Source organism: Salvelinus alpinus, chromosome 10 (assembly GCF_045679555.1).
Source record: "Salvelinus alpinus chromosome 10, SLU_Salpinus.1, whole genome shotgun sequence".
Taxonomy (NCBI): Eukaryota; Metazoa; Chordata; class Actinopteri; order Salmoniformes; family Salmonidae; genus Salvelinus; species Salvelinus alpinus.
In genome coordinates this window covers 72,731,956-72,752,457 of record NC_092095.1, presented here as the reverse complement: position 1 = coordinate 72,752,457, position 20,502 = coordinate 72,731,956, and the positions used below count along the sequence as shown (strand labels likewise).

The window sequence follows — 20,502 nt, the reverse complement described above, 5'->3', positions numbered from 1 at the left end:
AAGAACTGGAGGCTTTAAGGGCACTCCTTTTATTGTTGAACCAGTCCTTTGGGTATCAGGGCGTGGTTAACGCAGCCGCGTACTTAGTTTTCTTCGGAGGCTGTCCCTTCTGAGGATGTACCTTCTTGGGGCTCCTTTGAATCATAATCCTCAGGATTCGTATATATTATGCACTTCTTTACATGAACAATGCTCTGCCGCTGTTGGCTCTGTACAAAGAGAGCGTCCAACAGCTGTAACATTTTCAATTCCATTAGATCCCAAATTTTAAAAGGAATAAGCATGCGCAACCTAAAATCCCCAGTCAGGCCACCATCACGAATGTTTTGGTTGCGGGTTTCCTCGTTGCTGATATAGAACTCCACGTAGCCACATGGAAGTCCATTCTTTCTTTGTATTTTCACCCTGTGAAATATTCTTCCTGAGGAGTCAGGGGCACCTTCCCAACGGGTCTCGTAGCCCGTGAACAAGCTATAACCCTTGGTGATAAGGCTCAGTTCGGGACACACAACCTTGCGAAAAACCATCCAGTCTTCAAGCCCGTAGTCCACTCCTAAAGTCTGGTCTGTATATTCTTCTCCTTCGGCTACCGTATAGAGGTTCACTCTACAGGCCAGGTAATCAAACCGATACCCCCATTGATGTCCATTAGACATCAGCACTTGACCTTTCAGCGCAGTTGCAGGCGGTATTTGGGTTCTATACACACTTAGAAACCGCTTTTTTTGGCGCATCGTATATTGTGACTTGATACTTGGCCCTTTCTCTATGTTTCAACCGAGGTCCTGCTTCCGTTGTTACAGTCATCACTGCTTTGCCACCGATCACAAAATCCATGCTGATTTTTAAAATCTTGTTTAGTGTTCTGGGGGTTCAAACTCTTTGAAATGTTCATCCCCCCCAGTTCAAAGAGGTCCCTAGACATCAATCATCATGACAACTTCAAAGGCATCATATAAATATTGCCGCACTCACTAAGGCGTGAGAACAGGAACAGGATGCCCATATATGGGCATAACCACGTGATCACTTCCCGCCAGGATGTCCTGACTGGAATGCCCAAATATGGGCATGCACACGTCATCCGGACATAGGGTCATGAATCAAACGTTTGACGTGTGCCGTCTACTTTATTCTCTCTCACACCAAAACTGACAAGGTGCACACTGATCAGTAAAGAGAGGCTAACATTCTATAACGCTCCCTTTCCTCTGCATTATTCTCTCACAGTGAGAAACTATAGGATTACAATAGTGTTCTACACTTTCTTCATTTGATCCAATTCAACGTTGCCAGTCATTTAATGACATGAGAATTAAGTGGAGTGTCTAATCTTAGCTGGTCTGAGAGAACTGATGAGGCTTCTCTCCTTTATGTTTACATTGGTGTCTTTTTAAATGGCCCAATCTGTAGAATCTCTTCCCACAGTCAGTGCAGTGATAAGGCTTCTCTCAAGTGTGTATCCGTTGGTGTGTTTCTACATTGCCCAATTGGGAAAAACTCTTGCCACATTGAGGGCAGAAGGAATATATACATATACTACCCACCACTGCGACCTGTACGCTCTCGTTGGCTGGCCCTCGCTTCACACTCGTCGCCAAACCCACTGGCTCCAGGTCATCTACAAGACCCTGCTAGGTAAAGTCCCCCCTTATCTCAGCTCGCTGGTCACCATAGCAACGCCCACCCGTAGCACGCGCTCCAGCAGGTATATCTCTCTGGTCACCCCCAAAACCAATTCTTCCTTTGGCCGCCTCTCCTTCCAGATCTCTGCTGCCAATGACTGGAACGAACTACAAAAATCTCTGAAACTGGAAACACTTATCTCCCTCACTAGCTTTAAGCACCAGCTGTCAGAGCAGCTCATAGTTTACTGCACCTGTACATAGCCCATCTATAATTTAGCCCAAACAACTACCTCTTTACCTACTGTATTTATTTATTTTGCTCCTTTGCACCCCATTATTTCTATCTCTACTTTGCACCTTCTTCCACTGCAAACCAACCATTCCAGTGTTTTTTTACTTGCTATATTGTATTTACTTCGCCACCATGGCCTTTTTATATTTTTATTTATTAATATATTTTATTTGCCTTCACCTCCCTTATCTCACCTCACTTGCTCACATTGTATATAGACTTATTTTTCACTGTATTATTGACTGTATGTTTGTTCTACTCCATGTGTAACTATGTGTTGTTGTATGTGTCGAACTGCTTTGCTTTATCTTGGCCAGGTCGCAATTGTAAATGAGAACGTGTTCTCAATTTGCCTACCTGGTTAAATAAAGGTGAAATAAAAAATTTTAAAAAAAGGCTTCTCTCCTTTGTCTTTTCTCTAATGACCTTTAAGCTCAGCTGGGGTGTTAACATTTTCTACAGTCAGATCAGTGGTAAGGCTCCTCTCTTGTTTCCCTTGGTGTCTTTTTAAATGGCACATTCAAGAGAAACACTTTCCAGTCAGAGCAGGAGTAAGGCTTCTCTCCTGTGTGTATACGTTCATGTTGTTTTAGGTGGCTTGGCTGAGAGAAACTCTTTCCACAGTCAGAGCAGAAGTAAGGCTTCTCTCCTGTGTGTATACGTTCATGTTGTTTTAGGTGGCTTGGCCGAGAGAAACTCTTTCCACAGTCAGAGCAGAAGTAAGGCTTCTCTCCTGTGTGTGTTCTCTGATGAACTTTTAGTGCAGTTGATGTTTTGAAGCATTTTCCACATTCAGAGCAGGAGTAAGGCTTCTCTCCTGTGTGTATACGTTCATGTTGTTTTAGGTGGCTTGGTTGAGAGAAACTCTTGCCACAGTCAGAGCAGAAGTAAGGCTTCTCTCCTGTGTGTATACGTTCATGTTTTTTTAAGGTGACCAGTTGAGAGAAACTCTTTCCACAGTCAGAGCAGAAGTAAGGCTTATCTCCTGTGTGTATATGTTCATGTTGTTTTAGGTTGCTTGGTCGAGAGAAACTCTTTCCACAGTCAGAGCAGGGGTAAGGCTTCTCTCCTGTGTGTATATGTTCGTGATGTTTTAAGGTGTTCCGATGAGAGAACCTCTTTCCACAGTCAGAGCAGGAGTAAGGCTTCTCTCCTGTGTGTATATGTTCATGTTGTTTTAAGGTGTCACGATGAGAGAAACTCTTTCCACAGTCAGAGCAGGAGTAAGGCTTCTCTCCTGTGTGTATATGTTCATGTTGTTTTAAGGTGTCCCGATGAGAGAAACTCTTTCCACAGTCAGAGCAGGAGTAAGGCTTCTCTCCTGTGTGTATATGTTCATGTCTTTTTAAGGTGTCCCGATGAGAGAAACTCTTTCCACAGTCAGAGCAGGAGTAAGGCTTCTCTCCTGTGTGTATATGTTCATGTCTTTTTAAGGTGTCCCGATGAGAGAAACTCTTTCCACAGTCAGAGCAGGAGTAAGGCTTCTCTCCTGTGTGTATATGTTCATGTCTTTTTAAGGTGTCCCGATGAGAGAAACTCTTTCCACAGTCAGAGCGGGAGAAATGCTTCTCTCCTCTGTGTGTTCCATGATGAACTTTTAGCGCAGTTGACGTTTTGAAGCATTTTCCACATTCAGAGCAGGAGTAAAGCTTTTCTCCTGTGTGTATTTTTAGGTGTATTTTTAGCTTTGATAGAAATGGGAAAATCTCCTCACAATGTGGGCAGTGGTGAGACCTCTTTGCTCTATGATCTTCCTGCTGATGCTCTCTGGATGTAGAGAATGTCTCAACATTGTCTCCTGTGTGAACAATATCAGAACAACCAGACAATTGGTGTGATATACATGTCAATCAAATGTATTTTATGAAGCTCTTTTTACATAAGTTGTAACAAAGTCCTTTACAGAAACCAACCCGAAATCCCCAAAGAGCAAGCAATGCAGGTGTAGAAGCACAGTGGCCACGAAAAACTCCCTAGAAAGAAACAGAGAGGAACCAGGCTCAAAGGGGTGGCCGGTCCTCTTCTGTCTGTACCGGGTGACATATGTATTCATATCAGTAGGCTGTACAATACAGGGGAATAAAACTATTCTAAAAGTGGGTAAGAGATGAAAGCTAAAAAGGGGCGTGTCATCCTCCACTCACTATCACAAGGGTTAGTAACTACACAGACTCACTTCATAGAACTTTAAAACACTGGCAGTTTGTCTACTTCACTACTTTAGTCTACTCTCTGAGCACTCCAGATAGCTCAGTTAATAAAACAAATGCTGGCAATACTGGTGTCAAACCATGCAAGTGTCAGTAGCATGAAATAACATATACCTTCTCATTGAAACAGTTCATCATGAAACAGTTCTACTGCAACTTTTCATACACAGTGGGAAGTTGGAATGAACAACAAACTTAGTTAGATAGAACCTGCTCTTACCATGATTAACAGATGTCCCAATCTTCTCCTCCTCTTCTTCATCTTTAATGTTGACATTCAGCTCCAGTGTTTGACTGCAGTCTTCCAGCTTCACTGATGCCATCTCTGGACCCTGCAGTGCAAACTGGGCTCCACTGTCACAATCAGGACCCAGTGACTGTAGGTTTCTACTCAGTGTGGAAGGAGAGAGGCAGGCTGGGTTTGTCCTCACTGTTGATGTTACTGGCCTCAGACTTAATTCTAGTCGTCCTGTAGTAACAATGAGAAACAGACACAAAAAGTTATTGTCTTGACAGTTCTGGCACTTTATTCTCTAAAAATACACTGCTCAAAAAAATAAAGGGAACACTTAACCTCTAACGCCTACCAAACCCGGATCCGGGAGCCCCCCCATCACAAAAGCTGACTAGCATAGCCTAGCCTAAAGTCACAGGGATATCATATAATAAAATGTTCATGAAATCACAAGTCCAAGACACCAAATGAAAGATACAGATCTTGTGAATAAAATAAAATGTTTTACAGGGAAGACAAAATATGTAAATCTATTAGCTAACCACGTTAGCAAAAGACAACTTTTTTTTTACTCCACCATTTTCTTACTGCATCAGTAGCTATCACAAATTCGGCCAAATAAAGATATAAATAGCCACTAACCAAGAAACAACCTCATCAGATGACAGTCTGATAACATATTTATTGTATAGCATATGTTTTGTTAGAAAAATGTGCATATTTCAGGTATAAATCATAGTTTACCATTGCAGCCACCATCACAAATCGACTAGAATAACTAGAGAGCAACGTGTATTACCTAATTACTCATCATAAAACATTTCTTAAAAATACACAGCGTACAGCAATTGAAAGACACAGATCTTGTGAATCCAGACAATATTTCAGATGTTCTAAGTGTTTTACAGCGAAAACACAATATAACGTTATATTAGCTTAGCACAGTAGCAAACCAAACAACAGCATTGATTCCAACCAAACATAGCGATAACGTATTCACCACCAAAATTATAATTTTTTCACTAACGTTCTCAGAATTCTTCAGATGACAGTCCTGTAACATCATATTACACAATGCATATAGAGTTTGTTCGAAAATGTCCATATTTAGCAGCACAAATAGTGCTTATACAATGAGAAAAGTTGCCAAGCTCCCCAGAAAATTTCGGGCGCTATCTTGGAGAGTCACCTAGTCTAATCAATAAATAATCATAAACTTGACAAAAAAAATACAGGGTGGACAGCATATGAAAGACAAATTAGTTCTTAATGCAATCGCTGAATTACATTTTTAAAATTAACCTTACTGCGCAATACAGGCTGCGATAACGCAATGCTATACTGCAAGAAATGGCGTCTCATGCATTTTACTTTTAACAACAGAACAATTAATTAACAGCATAAAGACTGCTTACTATTAGGTGAGCTTCAATCCGAATCTTGGGCAAGGTGTCCTTTCTTCAAAACAATCGTCTTTTGGCTGAAAGATGTCCTCTTGTCCAGTCGAATTAGCCGCTAAACGTTAGCCACCCACTGGAGAGGTGCCCAACAAATGGAAGCGCGTCACAAAGAAATCCCAGAAAATCGCAATAAACTGCTATAAGTCGGTTTAAATTAACTACCTTATGATGTCTTTAACACCTATAACGAATAAAAACATGACCGGAGATATAGAAATACTAAAACGAAAGCGTTTGCAGGACGCCATTCTGATGTCTTCATGCGCCAAGCGCACCGTTGAAAAGAACGGTACTTCCTGTTCCACGGTCTAATATAAGGTCCCAGATTGCGCAATCGACTCCATTCAAAGTCTCACCGCTTACTGACATCTAGAGGAAGGCGTATGCAGTGCATGTACCCTCATAGCTTGCATGGGGACTTATAAACTGATCTCAGAACAGGGACCTGGATTTCTGAAATCTCACTCCCTGACAGGAAAAGTGCTACAGAATGAGTTCTGTTTCACTCAGAGAAATAATTCAAACGGTTTTAGAAACTAGAGTGTTTTCTATCCAATAGTAATAATAATATGCATATTGTACGAGCAAGAATTGAGTACGAGGCAGTTTAATTTGGCCACTTTTTTCCACTGGTGAAACAGCGCCCCCATATTGACAAGAAGTTAAACACAATGTAACTCCAAGTCAATCACACTTCTGTGAAATCAAACTGTCCACTTAGGAAGCAACACTGATTGACAATAAATTTCACATGCTGTTGTGCAAATGGAATAGACAACAGGTGGAAATTATAGGCAATTAGCAAGACACCCCCAATAAAGGAGTGGTTCTGCAGGTGGTGACCACAGACCACTTCTCAGTTCCTATGCTTCCTGGCTGATGTTTTGGTCACTTTTGAATGCTGCCAGTGTTTTCACTCTAGTGGTAGCATGAGACGGAGTCTACAACCCACACAAGTGGCTCAGGTAGTGCAGCTCATCCAGGATTGCACATCAATGCGAGCTGTGGCAAGAAGGTTTGCTGTGTCTGTCAGCGTAGTGTCCAGAGCATGGAGGCGCTACCAGGAGACAGGCCAGTACATCAGGAGATGTGGAGGCCGTAGGAGGGCAACAACCCAGCAGCAGGACCGCTACCTCCGCCTTTGTGCAAGGAGGAGCACTGCCAGAGCCCTGCAAAATGACCTCCAGCAGGCCACAAATGTGCATGTGTCTGCTCAAACGGTCAGAAACAGACTCCATGAGGGTGGTAATGAGGGCCCGACGTCCACAGGTGGGGGTTGTGCTTACAGCCCAACACCGTGCAGGACGTTTGGCATTTGCCAGAGAACACCAAGATTGGCAAATTCGCCATCTGTGCTCTTCACAGATGAAAGCAGGTTCATACTGAGCACATGTGACAGTCTGGAGACGCCGTGGAGAACGTTCTGCTGCCTGCAACATCCTCCAGCATGACCGGTTTGGCGGTGGGTCAGTCATGGTGTGGGGTGGCATTTCTTTGGGGGTCCGCACAGCCCTCCATGTGCTCGCCAGAGGTAGCCTGACTGCCATTAGGTACCGAGATCAGATCCTCAGACCCCTTGTGAGACCATTTGCTGGTGCGGTTGGCCCTGGGTTCCTCCTAATGCAAGACAATGCTAGACCTCATGTGGCTGGAGTGTGTCAGCAGTTCCTGCAAGAGGAAGGCATTGATGCTATGGACTGGCCCGCCCGTTCCCCAGAACTGAATCCAATTGAGCACATCTGGGACATCATGTCTCGCTCCATCCACCAACACCACGTTGCACCACAGACTGTCCAGGAGTTGGCGGATGCTTTAGTCCAGGTCTGGGAGGAGATCCCTCAGGAGACCATCCGCCACCTCATCAGGAGCATGCCCAGGTGTTGTAGGGAGGTCATACAGGTACGTGGCGGCCACACACACTACTGAGCCTCATTTTGACTTGTTTTAAGGACATTACATCAAAGTTGGATCAGCCTGTAGTGTGGTTTTTCTCTTTAAATTTTGAGTGGGACTCCAAATCCAGACCTCCATGGGTTGATAAATTTGATTTCCATTGATCATTTTTGTGTGATTTTGTTGTCAGCACATTCAACTATGTAAAGAAAAAAGTATTTAATAAGAATATTTCATTCAGATCTAGGATGTGTTATTTTAGTGTTCCCTTTATTGTTTTGAGCAGTGTATATTATATGTTCAATTATCTAATTCAGTGCTTGACTTGGACTGAAAAAGGTGCCGGTGCTGTTTATATTTAGGCACAGGAGCTCCACAATACTGTTGAGCTAATATTCTATAAGAGGAACTGTCACGACTTCCGCCGAAGTCGGTCCCTCTCCTTGTTCGGGCGGAGCTCGGCGGTCGACGTCACCGGTCTTCTAGCCATCGCCGATCCATTACATGTTCAGTATTTAACCCTCTGTTTCCCACATGTATGTGTGCGTGTTTGTTCTATGTTGATGGCTGTATCTGACGGCTGGTATTTTGTTGCCGGGCTTTGTATCTACGCCCGTTTATTCGTGGTACCGGTATATTTCACGCACCGTTGTATTGTTTCTCTACTGGTGTTTTTTTTCATGCATTAAATACCTTGTCCACGCATCTCAACTCTCCTGCGCTTGACTCCTTTTCACCAGTTACCCAAAGCCTTGACAGAAACACGCACCTCAAATGGAGTCAGCAGGAGCAGGTGCCCCTGCAGTAGGGGTCGAGGAGCGAGTCCAGCAGGCCTCTACTATTCCCCAGCATCTCGGCAGCGCCATGGACCGCGTGCTGCACACAATGGAGCGATGGAAGAGAGGAGTTCCTCCATCGTCTCCACCAGCACCACCAGTTTCACCTATAATGACCCCTCCACCTGGTCCCAGTGGGATCCGGCTCGCCCTCCCGAGGGAGTATGATGGTACGGCGGCGGGATGTCAGGGGTTCTTGCTCCAGCTAGAGCTCTACCTGGCAACCGTCCACCTGGCTCCCTCAGGCCGTGAGAGCGTGGCCGTCCTTGTCTCCTGCCTCTCAGGGAAGGCCCTGGAGTGGGCCAACGCCTTATGGATTTCACCCGCCGCTTTCCGGCAGTCTTTGACCACCCGCCTGAGGGTAGAGCGGCGGGTGAACGTCTCGTGCACCTGAGGCAGGGGACGAGGAGCGCACAGGAGTTCATGATGGAAGGACAAGGCCCTAATCGATCACTACCGGTGCAGTTTGCACGAGGACGTCCGTCGGGAGTTGGCCTGCAGGGACACCACTCTCACATTCAAGCAGCTGGCGGACCTGTCCATCCGGCTGGATAACGTGCTGGCTACCCGCGGACATCCAGATCGGGGTCTGTCGATTCCATCCCCCATCACCACCGCGCCGACGCCCATGGAGCTGGGAGGTGCTGCACTTAGGGCGACAGGAGGCGGGGCCATTCCATGCACCATCTGTGGCCGCAGAGGGCACACTGCCGGTCGGTGCTGGGGAGATCCTCTGGGAGTCGAGGCAGCAGACAGGGCACTCTCGTGTCACCCCAGGTGAGTCGGCACCAGGCTCACCCAGAGCCCCTGGTTGCTCACATGTTTTTGTTTATTAATTTTCCCCGCATTCCCAGCTTAACTTCTTATGGCTGCAAGGCAAAGTGTTGAGTAGCCAGTGAAATCGTGCCCATTTCAAACGGCCTCCTACTCAAATCTTGCTCGTACAATATGAATATTATTATTCTTTTTGGATAGAAAAGACTTTCTAGTTTCTAAAAGAGTTGGAATTATTTCTCTGAGTGAAACAGAAGTCCTTCTGCAGCACTTTTCCTGACCAGGAAGTAAAATGTCAGAAATCGATGCTCTTTTCAATTTGATGCCTATACATGGTCTTAACACTTAGGAGTCTGCTGACAATCTATACGCCTTCCTATTGGTGTAAAGAGGATGTCAGAGAAGAAATTTTTCTGCTCATCTTGTTCTGTGGTGGAAAAAAACCTATTTCTTTGTCCTGACCGTCCATTTCCGGTACTCTGGAGGAAGTGGGATGGACTTCTGTTTTGCTGCCGTAACGAACGGCTAACGTCTCCGGCTCGAATTTTTTTTGCTACATGTGACCATATCATCGTAATGTATGTTTTTTCAATATAGTTTAATCAGATTATTGAAACTTTATTCGGGAGTTTTGCCGTGTTCCGTCCTCTGACTGTGTTTACGTTGGAGAAATTTATGCCACTACGCTAGTGCCAATGCTAATTGAAGAGGGACATTTGCCATTCTGAATCGAAACAACGACTCATCTGGACAGAGGACACGTTCTTCAACATTCTGATGAAAGATCAGCAAAAGTAAGACCCATTTTATGATGTTATTTCATATATCTGTCGTGCATGTGAATTGGCCGTGGGCGCCCAATTATTTCTGTCTATTGTAGCTACGCTAATATAGCGATACATTTTGTTTGCGCTGTAAAACATTTAATAAATCGGAAATATTGTTTGGAATCACAAGATGCCTGTCTTTCAATTGCTGCAGACTATGTATTTTTCAGAAATGTTTTATGATGAGTAAATAGCTATTTGACGTTGGTGTCTGTAAATATTATGGCTGCTTTTGGTGCAATTTCGGATTGTAGCTGAAATGTAAACTATGGTTTATACATGAAATATGCAAATTTTTCTAACAAAACATATGCTATACAATAAATATGTTATCAGACTGTCATCTGATGAATTTGTTTCTTGGTTAGTGGCTATTTATATCTTTATTTGGTCGAATTTGTGATAGCACCTGATGGAGTAAGAAACTGATGGAGTTAGAAAAAGTTGTCTTTTGCTAACGTGGTTAGCTAATAGATTTACATATTTTGTCTTCCCTGTAAAACATTTTAAAAATCGGACATGTTGGTTTGATTCACAAGATGTGCACCTTTCATCTGGTGTCTTGGACTTGTTAATGTGTGAAAGTTAAATATATTAAAAAAAAATAGATTTTGAATTTCGCGCCGTGCACTTTGAGCTGGATGTTGTCATAAGTGTACCGTGTCGGGCTGCCCCCGTAAAAGGTTAAGGCGCTCGTAGATTCAGGCGCAGCTGGGAATTTTATTGACAGATCATTTTTAGGGATCCCCATTGTTCCTGTGGATATGCCCTTCCCTGTGCACGCCCTAGATAGTTAGCCCTGACCCTAATGGTCGACTATGGAGGCCACCGCTCCACTTGGCATGGTTACGCAGGAGGGTCACAAGGAGAGAATCAGTCTCTTCCTTATTGATTCTCCTGCGTTTCCCGTGGTGCTGGGCCTACCCTGGTTGGCCTGTCATGACCACACTATTTCGTGGCAACAGACCGCTCTCACGGGGTGGTCACGAAAGTGCTCGGGGAGGTGTTTAGGGGTTTCCATCGGTGCTACTACAGTGGAAAGCCTAGACCAGGTCTCCACCGTGCGCATCCCCTCTGAATATACCGATTTGGCTCTCGCCTTCTGTAAGAAGAAGGCGACTCAATTACCACCCCATCGACGGGGGGGATTGTGCGATAAATCTCCTGGTAAACGTAGCACTTCCCAGGAGTCACGTGTATCCCCTGTCGCAAGAGGAGACGGCGGCTATGGAAACAAATGTTTCCGAATCTCTGGGGCAGGGGTACATTCTGCCCTCCACGTCACCTGCCTGCTCGAGTTTATTTTTTGTGAAGAAGAAGGATAGAGGTCTGCGTCCGTGTATTGACTATCGAGGCATTAACCAAATCACTGCGAGGTACAGTTACCCGCTGCCTCTCATAGCCAGTGCGATCGAGTCAATGCACGGGGCACACTTCTTCACAAAATTGGATCTCAGGAGCGCTTACAACCTGGTGCGTATCCGGGAGGGAGAAGAGTGGAAGACGGCGTTTAGTACCACAGGCCACCTGTCAGAAGATGCTTGGACTCGTTCACCTTATGATCCTATACTTGTGATGAAAGATCAAGTTTCAGTCAAACCCACTTCTGAGCTTTTAATTGCTGACAAGATGGTTGCTGCTGTCATGGGGAGGTTAGATTTATTAAAATGTTGTTGCCAGGGAAAGTCACACGGAGGACTGGGGAGGCTATATGAGTTACAGGATGTCTTAGACATTTTGCAGAACCTGGGGAGAGCTATCATATACTGTACCAACAGCTGCCTACAATTGTATTATTAAAGGAGAATTTTAATACTTAACCTCTAACGCCTACCAAACCCGGATCCGGGAGCACCCCCATCACAAAAGCTGACTAGCATAGCCTAGCCTGAAGCCACAGGGATATCATATAATAAAATGTTCATGAAATCACAAGTCCAAGACACCAAATGAAAGATACACATCTTGTGAATAAAGCCATCATTTCTGATTTTTAAAATGTTTTACAGGGAAGACACAATATGTAAATCTATTAGCAAACCACGTTAGCAAAAGACACCACTTTTCTTACTCCACCATTTTTTTTACTCCATCAGTAGCTATCTCAAATTCGACCAAATAAAGATATAAATAGCCACTAACCAAGAAACAACCTCATCAGATGACAGTCTGATAACATATTATTGTATAGCATGTTTTGTTAGAAAAATGTGCATATTTCAGGTATAAATCATAGTTTACCATTGCAGCCACCATCACAACTCTCACCAAAGCGACTAGAATAACTACAGAGACCATCGTGTATTAGCTAATTACTCATCATATAACATTTCTTAAATACACAGCGGGCAGCAGATGAAAGACACAGATCTTGTGAATCCAGACAATATTTCAGATTTTCTAAGTGTTTTAGAGCGAAAACACAATATAGCGTTATATTAGCTTACCACAATAGCAAACATCACACCAGCATTGATTCAAGGCAAAAATAGCGATAACGTATAAACCACCAAAATATATTAATTTTTTCACTAACCTTCTCAGAATTCTTCAGATGACAGTCCTATAACATCATATTACACAATGCATATAGAGTTTGTTCGAAAATGTGCATATTTAGCGCCACAAATCGTGGTTATACAATGACAAAAGTAGCAAAGCTGCCCAGAAAATGTCAGGAGAAATCTTTGAAGAGGCACCTATTCTAATCAGTAACTATTCCAAAACTTGACAAAAAATACAGGTTGGACAGCAATTGAAAGACAAATTAGTTCTTAATGCAATCGCTGGGTTACATTTTTAAAATGAACGTTACTTCAAAATACAGCGTGCGATAAAGCAAGGCTACACTGCAAGTAATGGCGGCTTATGCATTTGACTTTTTTCAACAGAACAACGAATTATCAGCATAAATAGTTCTTACTTTTTGATGAACTCTCATCAGAATGTTGGGAAAGGTGTCCTTTGTCCAAAAGAATCGTTGCTAGGTTGTAGAATGTCGTCTTCAACGTTGCAATTAGCAGTAAACAATAGCATGAGAGCGAGATACCCAACTTCCTACAGCGCCAAGAAAATAAATACCCGAAAATCGCAATATACTGACATAAACTGATATAATTCGGTTCAAAATAACAAGATTATGATGTCTTTAAAGCCTATATCGAATAAAAACACAGCCGGAAATGTCTAAGATCTATAACCGATGCTTCCAGTAGAATGTGCCAAGGTCCTCAGTGCGTCAGAGCGAAGGGGAAAGAACGATACACCTCGTTTCCAATCAATTTATAGACTTTCAGCTCTGCCTAGAGACTCCATTTCAAGACCCTCTATTCGCTGACACCCAGAGGAAGGCGTATGCAGTGCATCTCAACCAATAGAGGACAGGCAAATTAATAAACTGTTCTGGGAACAGCGAGCAGATTTGAGCATTTTCAAATCCTCATAGGAAAATTGCTCTAAGTCCAGTTCTGTTTCACTCAGACATAATTCAAACGGTTTTAGAAACTAGAGTGTTTTCTATCCAATAGTAATAATAATATGCATATTGTACGAGCAAGAATTGAGTACGAGGCAGTTTAATTTGGGAACGACTTTGTACTATGTCGAAATGGCACCCCCCTAGTGGCAAGAAGTTAAACAAAAAGTATTTCCGTTCCATTACTAATGTATGTTTGATAATTATATAGACCTGATCATCTGTTGAAGAAATTGACCAACACTATCATAAAACTACAAATGCCATGATCTGAACAAGACTGACAAATCTAGGCAACGGTAAGGATCTCTGGGTTAACTAATGTTAGCTACATTTAGTAATGAATAAATAGGCTACATTTATTTAAAATGTACAATTCTGTGAACTGTCTCAAGTTTTAAATTGACACAATACCTGTTAGCAAAGGTGTCAGCTAGAGATGATGTGCAGGAGCTTGCGGTGATTGGTTGTTTTGCATGATGTCTACTTTGATGCTAATTAGCATTTTATAATCTGAGAGGAAATAAAGACTAATATATTGATAAGTCACCTTGTCCGAGAGAGATTTACATGGTTATCAAATCGTCACGCCAGGGTAAGCCAACACGAAACACAGCCCTTATTTAAATTGTTTCTAATATCAACGAAAAATGATTGGAACATTTACATTTTTTCCCGAAACGGAAATATCACATTTACATAAATATTCAGAACCCTTACTCCATACTTTGATGAAGCACAGTTGTCAGCGATTACAGCCTTGAGTCTTCTTGGGTATGACGCTACAAGCTTTGGCATAGCTGTATTGGGGAGTTTCTCGCATTCTTCTCTGTAGACGTGTCGCCGCACAGCTGTTTTCATATCTCTCCAGAGATATTCGATTGGGTTCAAGTCTGGGCTTTGGCTGGGCCACTCAAGGACATTCAGAGACTTGTCCCGAAGACACTCCTGTGTTGTCTTAGCTTTGTGTTTAGGGTAGTCGTCCTGTTGGAAGGTGAACCGTCACCCCCAGTGTGAGGTCCTGAGTGCTGTGGAGCAGGTTTTCATAAAGGATCTATCTGTACTTCGTTGAACTTTGCGCCGTTCATCTTTCAATCGATCCTGACTAGTCTCCCAGTCCCTGCCGCTGAAAAACATCCCCACAAATTGCTCCTGCCACCACCATGCTTCACTGTAGGGATGGTGCCAGGTTTCCTCCAGGCGTGATGCTTGACATTAAGGCCAAAGACTTCAATCTTGGTTTTATCAGACCAGAGAATCTTGTTTCTCATGATCTGAGTTCTTTCGGTGTCTTTTGGCAAACTCCAAGCAGGTTGTCATGAGCCTTTTACTGAAGAGTGGCTTCCATCTGGGCACTCTACCATAAAGGCATGATTAGTGGAGTGCTGCAGAGATAGTTGTCCTTCTGGAAGGTTCTCCCTTCGCCACAGAGGAGCTCTGTCAGAGTGACCATCGGCTTCTTGGTCACCTCCCTGACCAAGGTCCTTCTCAACTTATGTCCCAGTTTGGCCGGGTGTCCAGCTTCCTAAAAAAGAATTGGTGGTTCCAAACCTCTTCCATTTAGGAATGATGGAGGCCTTTCGATCATATCCTTGGACTAAAATGATTGACACTCACATGCAAAGGAACTTTGGGTAATGTAGCACATATTCAATGGCATCTTTTTCTCACGTAGGCTGTTCATTTCTGATCTTTGATACTTTTTTTGGTTTGTAAACGTATCATGGTATACTACATGAATGCTATATGGGAGGGCCACTGTTACTTGGTAGCTACTAGCAAAAGACCCTGTGTTGTGGATCATCTACAACTATTTTGGACTGTCCATACTGTAACGTTAGTCTCAGGCTTCACTAACTAGCGTTACTGTTATAGGTGGAGCTATTCTTTGCTAGTTTTCAAACAAATACTGTAATATTTCACATATCTTGCTAGATATGTATCTTTTTGTGATATTACACATAACTAATATGTGCTTTGAAAGCCTTCCATCTGGTACTCGCTGTCGTTTGGTCAGTGTTCAATGTAAAATAAACATCTTTATGCACTCCAACGTAATGTAAGAAGTCTGGGTCCTGTAACCATCTGGGACGCAAACACCATACTAGTTTTGTATGCCTATAAAATAATGACTCATGGGAACGGTCACTCAGAACAATACTATCATAGCCACGCCCTGCTACATTGGGAAGCAATGAGCAAGAAACTAAAAAGTAGTCTGTATGAGAAAATTATTTAAAATGTTGACGAGTAACAGGAATACTCCCTTTTACTCTGGTTCTGAGTCCTCCAAGGTTCACATAGATTTAAGTCCTTAATGAAAAGCTGTAATTTCTTTCTACTCTGCTAGTGGGAAGTGTCTAAACCAGAGGAGTGATCTAGATGAGGATTATTAAAATCCCCTGCCATTAGGACTTTACCAGGAAGGGAGGTTATCAACAGAAATAAATTCTCAAAAAATGTGGGATTTCATCATTAGGACCATAAACATGAACCAGTTTGATATGCTCATTCAAAGAGTTCCCTCCCTGATACCAGATGTATCAGTTATAATATTATTCACTTGAAACGGAAGAGATTTGTGAATTAAAACCATAACACCATGAGAATGAGAGGAGAAACAGGATGCTATTACTTGCCATCTCCTGCATACTTTAAGTAGCTCATCCTTCAACAAGTGAGTGTATTTTAGGAACACAATAGATTAATGAAGCTGTTTAAGCCTAGTAATAACCTGTTTAAGCTTGGATAGTTTACAAACTCCACGGACATTCCACAAAGTACATTTCAGTTTAACCAAAGATGTAAACATGGAATAAGCTATAGCATAAAGACAAAATATGTTTAGTAACCACAAGGAACGCAGGAATATTTTGTAGTGAGAAAAATATGTAAAGATCTGTTGGAACAAACAAAAATAAATCTATGCTAACTGTAAAACACTGCACCCCATTCTACTGTCTACCTAACCGAGACATCCAACGTTTCCTCTCCCACCTCCCCCAATCGTAGAGTGTAGCCTGGTAGACGACTGATCCATTAAAACCTGTTAGGGATCAGTGTACCGCTAGCAGTCCACCTGCGACAACAACCGGTGAAATTGCAGAGCGCCAAATTCAAAATATTAATATTAAACATTCATGAAAATACAAGTGTTATACACCATTCTTTAGCTTAGAATCTTGGTAATCGAACCGCGTTGTCCGATTTACAATAGGCTTCACGGCGAAAGCAGAGCATTCGATTATCTGAGATCAGCACCCCACAACATATTTTTCAAACCAGCACAGGCATCACAAGATCCCAAATAGCAATAAAATAAATCACTTACCTTTGAAGATCTTCCTCTGTTTGCAATCCCAAGGGTCCCAGCTACAAGATGAATGGTTCGTTTTGTTCGATAAAGTCCTTCTTTATATCCTAAAAAGTCAGTTTAGTAGGAGTCATTGAGTTCAGTAATCCACCAGTTCAACATGCAGACAAAGTCCCAAAAGTTACCGGTAAAGTTCATCCAAACCAGTCAAACAACACTTCTAATTAATTGTCAGGTAGTCTAATATCTAAATAAATTATAGTACTTCATACGGCGTCTAGTATTTTCAATAGGAAAGGAAAATTACAAAGAGCGCACCCTCGTTCACGCAGGCAAAGAGACAACTTTTCCCTTAGTGCTCCCCATGGACAAATAACAATTACTCAATGGTTTTTCAAAAACCAAGCCTGAAACCATGTATAAAGACTGTTGACATCTAGTGGAAGCCATAGGAACTTCAATTTGGGAGCCAGAAGTCAGTTTTCAATAGCTCTACATTTGAAGTGGCTGGAAGCTTAAAAAGAAAAAGCTTGGTTTTAGCCTGCCATAACAGTTATTTTAGACCCACAGACATTATTTTAACAGTTTTAGAACTTCAGTGTTTTCTATCCAATTCTACCATTTAAATGCATATCCTAGCTTCTGGGCCTGAGTGATAGGCAGTTTACTTTGAGCACGTCAGACAACCGAAATTCAGGATACTGCCCCCTAGACCAGAGAGGTTTTAAAGGGAGCAGTTTAACCCAAGCGACTCTAAACATGACAAAGTGTCTCCTGCCTTCTCTCGGTCATTAATCCTCACGAACAGAATAAAAGGCGTATCTTGTACCAAAGCCACTCCTGCGTTGTCTTGGCTGTGTGCCCAGGGTCGGCGCCCTGTTGGAAGGTGAACCTTCACCCCAGTCTGAGGACCTGAGCGCTCTGTAGCAGGTTTTCATCAACGATCTCTCTTTGCTCTGTTCATCTTTCCCTCGATCCTGACTAGCCTCCCAGTCCCTGCCGCTGAAAAACATCCCCACTGCATGATGCTACCACCACCATGCTCTACAGACAATTACTTCGACATCATGGCTTGGTTTTTGCTCTGACACGCACTGTCAAATGTGGGACCTTATATAGACAGGTGTGTGCCTTTCCAAATCATTTCCAATCAATTGAATTTACCACAGGTTGACAATCAAGTTGTAGAAACATCTCAAAGTTGATAAATGGAAACAGGATTCACCTGAGCTCAATGTCGAGTATCATAGCAAAGGGTCTGAATACCTATGTAAATAAGGTACTTCTGTTTTTTTTTTATATAAACGTGAAAACATTTCTAAAAACCTGTATTTGCTTTCTCATTATGGGGCATTGTGTGTAGATTGATAAGGAACATTGTTTATTTAATCAATTTTAGAATAAGGCTGTAACGTAACAAAACGTGGAAAAAGTCAAGGAGTCTAAATACTTTCCGAATGGGAGAGGGGATACCTAGTCAGTTGTACAACTGAATGCATTCAACTGAAATGTGTCTTCCCGAATCAGAGAGGTGCGGAGGGCTGCCATAATCGACATTCACGTCTTCGGCGCCCGGGGAACAGTGGGTTAACTGCCTTGCTCAGGGGCAGAACAGATTATTACCTTGTCTTCGGGGATTAGATCCAGCAACCTTTCGGTTACTGTCCCAATGCTCTAACCACTAGGCTACCTGTACGTATTCACACAAGTAGGCTGTGCAATACAAAAGGAGAAAAAAACTATTCTAAAAGTATCTCATAAGTCAAGAAAATGATGAACCATATCATCCACTCACTACCACAAGGGATAGAAACTACACAGACTAATTTCATATAACTTTAAAACACTGTCAGTTTGTCTACTTCACTTCATCACTCTACTCTGAACACTCCAGATAGCCCAGTTAATAAAACAAATGCTGGCAATACTGGTGTCAAACCATACAAGTCTCAGTACCATGAAATAACATCTTCCTTCTCATTGAAACAGTTCATCATTGAAACAGTTCTACTGCAACTTTTCATACACAGTGAGAAGTTAGAATGAAAAACAAACTTAGTTAGATAGAACCCTGCTCTTACCATGAGAAACAGATTTCCCAATCTTCTCCTCCCCTTCTTCATCTTTAATGTTGGCATTTAGCTCCAGTGTTTGACTGCAGTCCTCCAGCTTCACTGATGCCATCTCTGGATCCTGCAGAGCAAACTGGGCTCCACTGTCACAATCAGGACCCAGTGACTGTAGGTTTGGACTCAGTGTGGAAGGAGAGAGGCAGGCTGGGTTTGTCCTCTCTGTTGATGTTACCGGCCTCATACCTGAGTCGGCAAGTAGTAGAGGAGAAACGGACACAAAAGTTATTTTCTTCACAGTTCTGGCACTTTCTTTATTCTCTATGAAATATATTATATTTTTTGTTGTTTAATTATCTAATTCAGTGGTTGACTTGGACTGAAATAGTTGCCCATACTCATTTTGTGTGCCGGTACTGTTTATATTTAGGTGCAGGAGCCCCACAATACTTTTGAGCTAATACTTAACATGTAGTAGATAAATGCATACAAGACTCAAAAACCATTTAGTACAAGTTTACAGTTAGTTTTTGCCAGCACCATGTACCATTTTCCTTAACCCTCTTCACGGTATTATTCCAATCAAAAAACAATTGTATTTCCGTTCACACCATAGTATCGTTTATAGACAGAAACTGAATGTGTCAATATTTTACACATGTAGAAACTGATAATCATTACATTTAGCTTCAAAACAGTAGTGCGACCTTAAAATTGTCTCTGCTGCACCCACACGGCCTGCACCGAAGTCCGTTGATGGGCGCCGCCATTTTACCAGCTTGTGAATTTTTCCTTCCATGGACCTCTACGGACAATTCCTTCGACCTCGTGGCTTGGTTTTTGCTCTAACATAGGGCTGGGCGACGTGGCAAAAATATCATACCATGGTATTTCACATTTTTGACGGTATTTTATGTTTTTGATTAATAAAAGTTCTACATTTGCTTTATGAGTAGCGCGTGACCCTAGGGCGGCAACACATATTCCAAAAAATGTTCAATGGGTCTTTCTCCATTCTGATTGTTTTATAGTGTTCAATTCAACTTCAACCGAGAATAATTTCCTGCACTCATTTGAGATAATTTACACACTGAGCAAAGATACTAGTGCTTATTTTTAACCAAATGTTGCAATTGCAATTTAGATCAAAACACCAAGGTGATCTTTTGGAATCATGGAAATAGAATGATTATTCTAATTCTATAGTCTATAAATAGTGGGCACTTCTACCTTCTCATTGAAACAGTTCATCATGAAACAGTTCTACTGCAACTTTTCATACAGTGGGAAGTTGGAACGAAAAACACAAACTTAGAACCTGCTCTTACCATGAGAAACAGATTTTCCAATCTTCTCCTCCTCTTCTTCATCTTTAATGTTGACATCCAGCTCCAGTGTTTGACTGCAGTCTTCCAGCTTCACTGATGCCATCTCTGGATCCTGCAGTGCAAACTGGGCTCCACTGTCACAATCAGGACCCAGTGACTGTA

The 20,502-nt window shown here is 42.5% G+C and overlaps 3 protein-coding genes across 7 annotated transcripts in view; all 3 read right to left on the bottom strand.

Moving 5' to 3' along the window:
• LOC139533032 (zinc finger protein 271-like) overlaps positions 1–20,502 on the bottom strand; it is a 279,603-nt gene that overhangs the window by 139,074 nt on the left and 120,027 nt on the right. The gene's annotated exons all lie outside the window — the stretch shown is intronic.
• The window catches only part of LOC139533065 (zinc finger protein ZFP2-like), a 316,223-nt gene that overhangs the window by 254,480 nt on the left and 41,241 nt on the right, over positions 1–20,502 (bottom strand). The window lies entirely within an intron of this gene.
• On the bottom strand, positions 1,979–6,326 carry LOC139533060 (zinc finger protein 135-like). The gene is made up of 2 exons (XM_071331280.1): positions 4,351–6,326; positions 1,979–3,718 (listed from the first exon to the last, which is right to left on the bottom strand). The coding sequence occupies exons 1-2, from the start codon at positions 4,451–4,453 to the stop codon at positions 2,388–2,390; spliced, it is 1,434 nt and encodes a 477-aa protein (XP_071187381.1). The 5' UTR covers positions 4,454–6,326; the 3' UTR covers positions 1,979–2,387.

What these genes read in the sequence shown, in the direction of transcription:
- LOC139533060 (XM_071331280.1), bottom strand. Translation starts at nt 4,453, where the DNA reads ATGGCATCAGTGAAGCTGGAAGACTGCAGTCAAACACTGGAGCTGAAT. An exon ending in TGGGACATCTGTTAATCATG is followed by an intron (nt 3,719 to 4,350) that starts GTAAGAGCAGGT and finishes TTGTTCACACAG; the next exon opens with GAGACAATGTTGAGACATTC.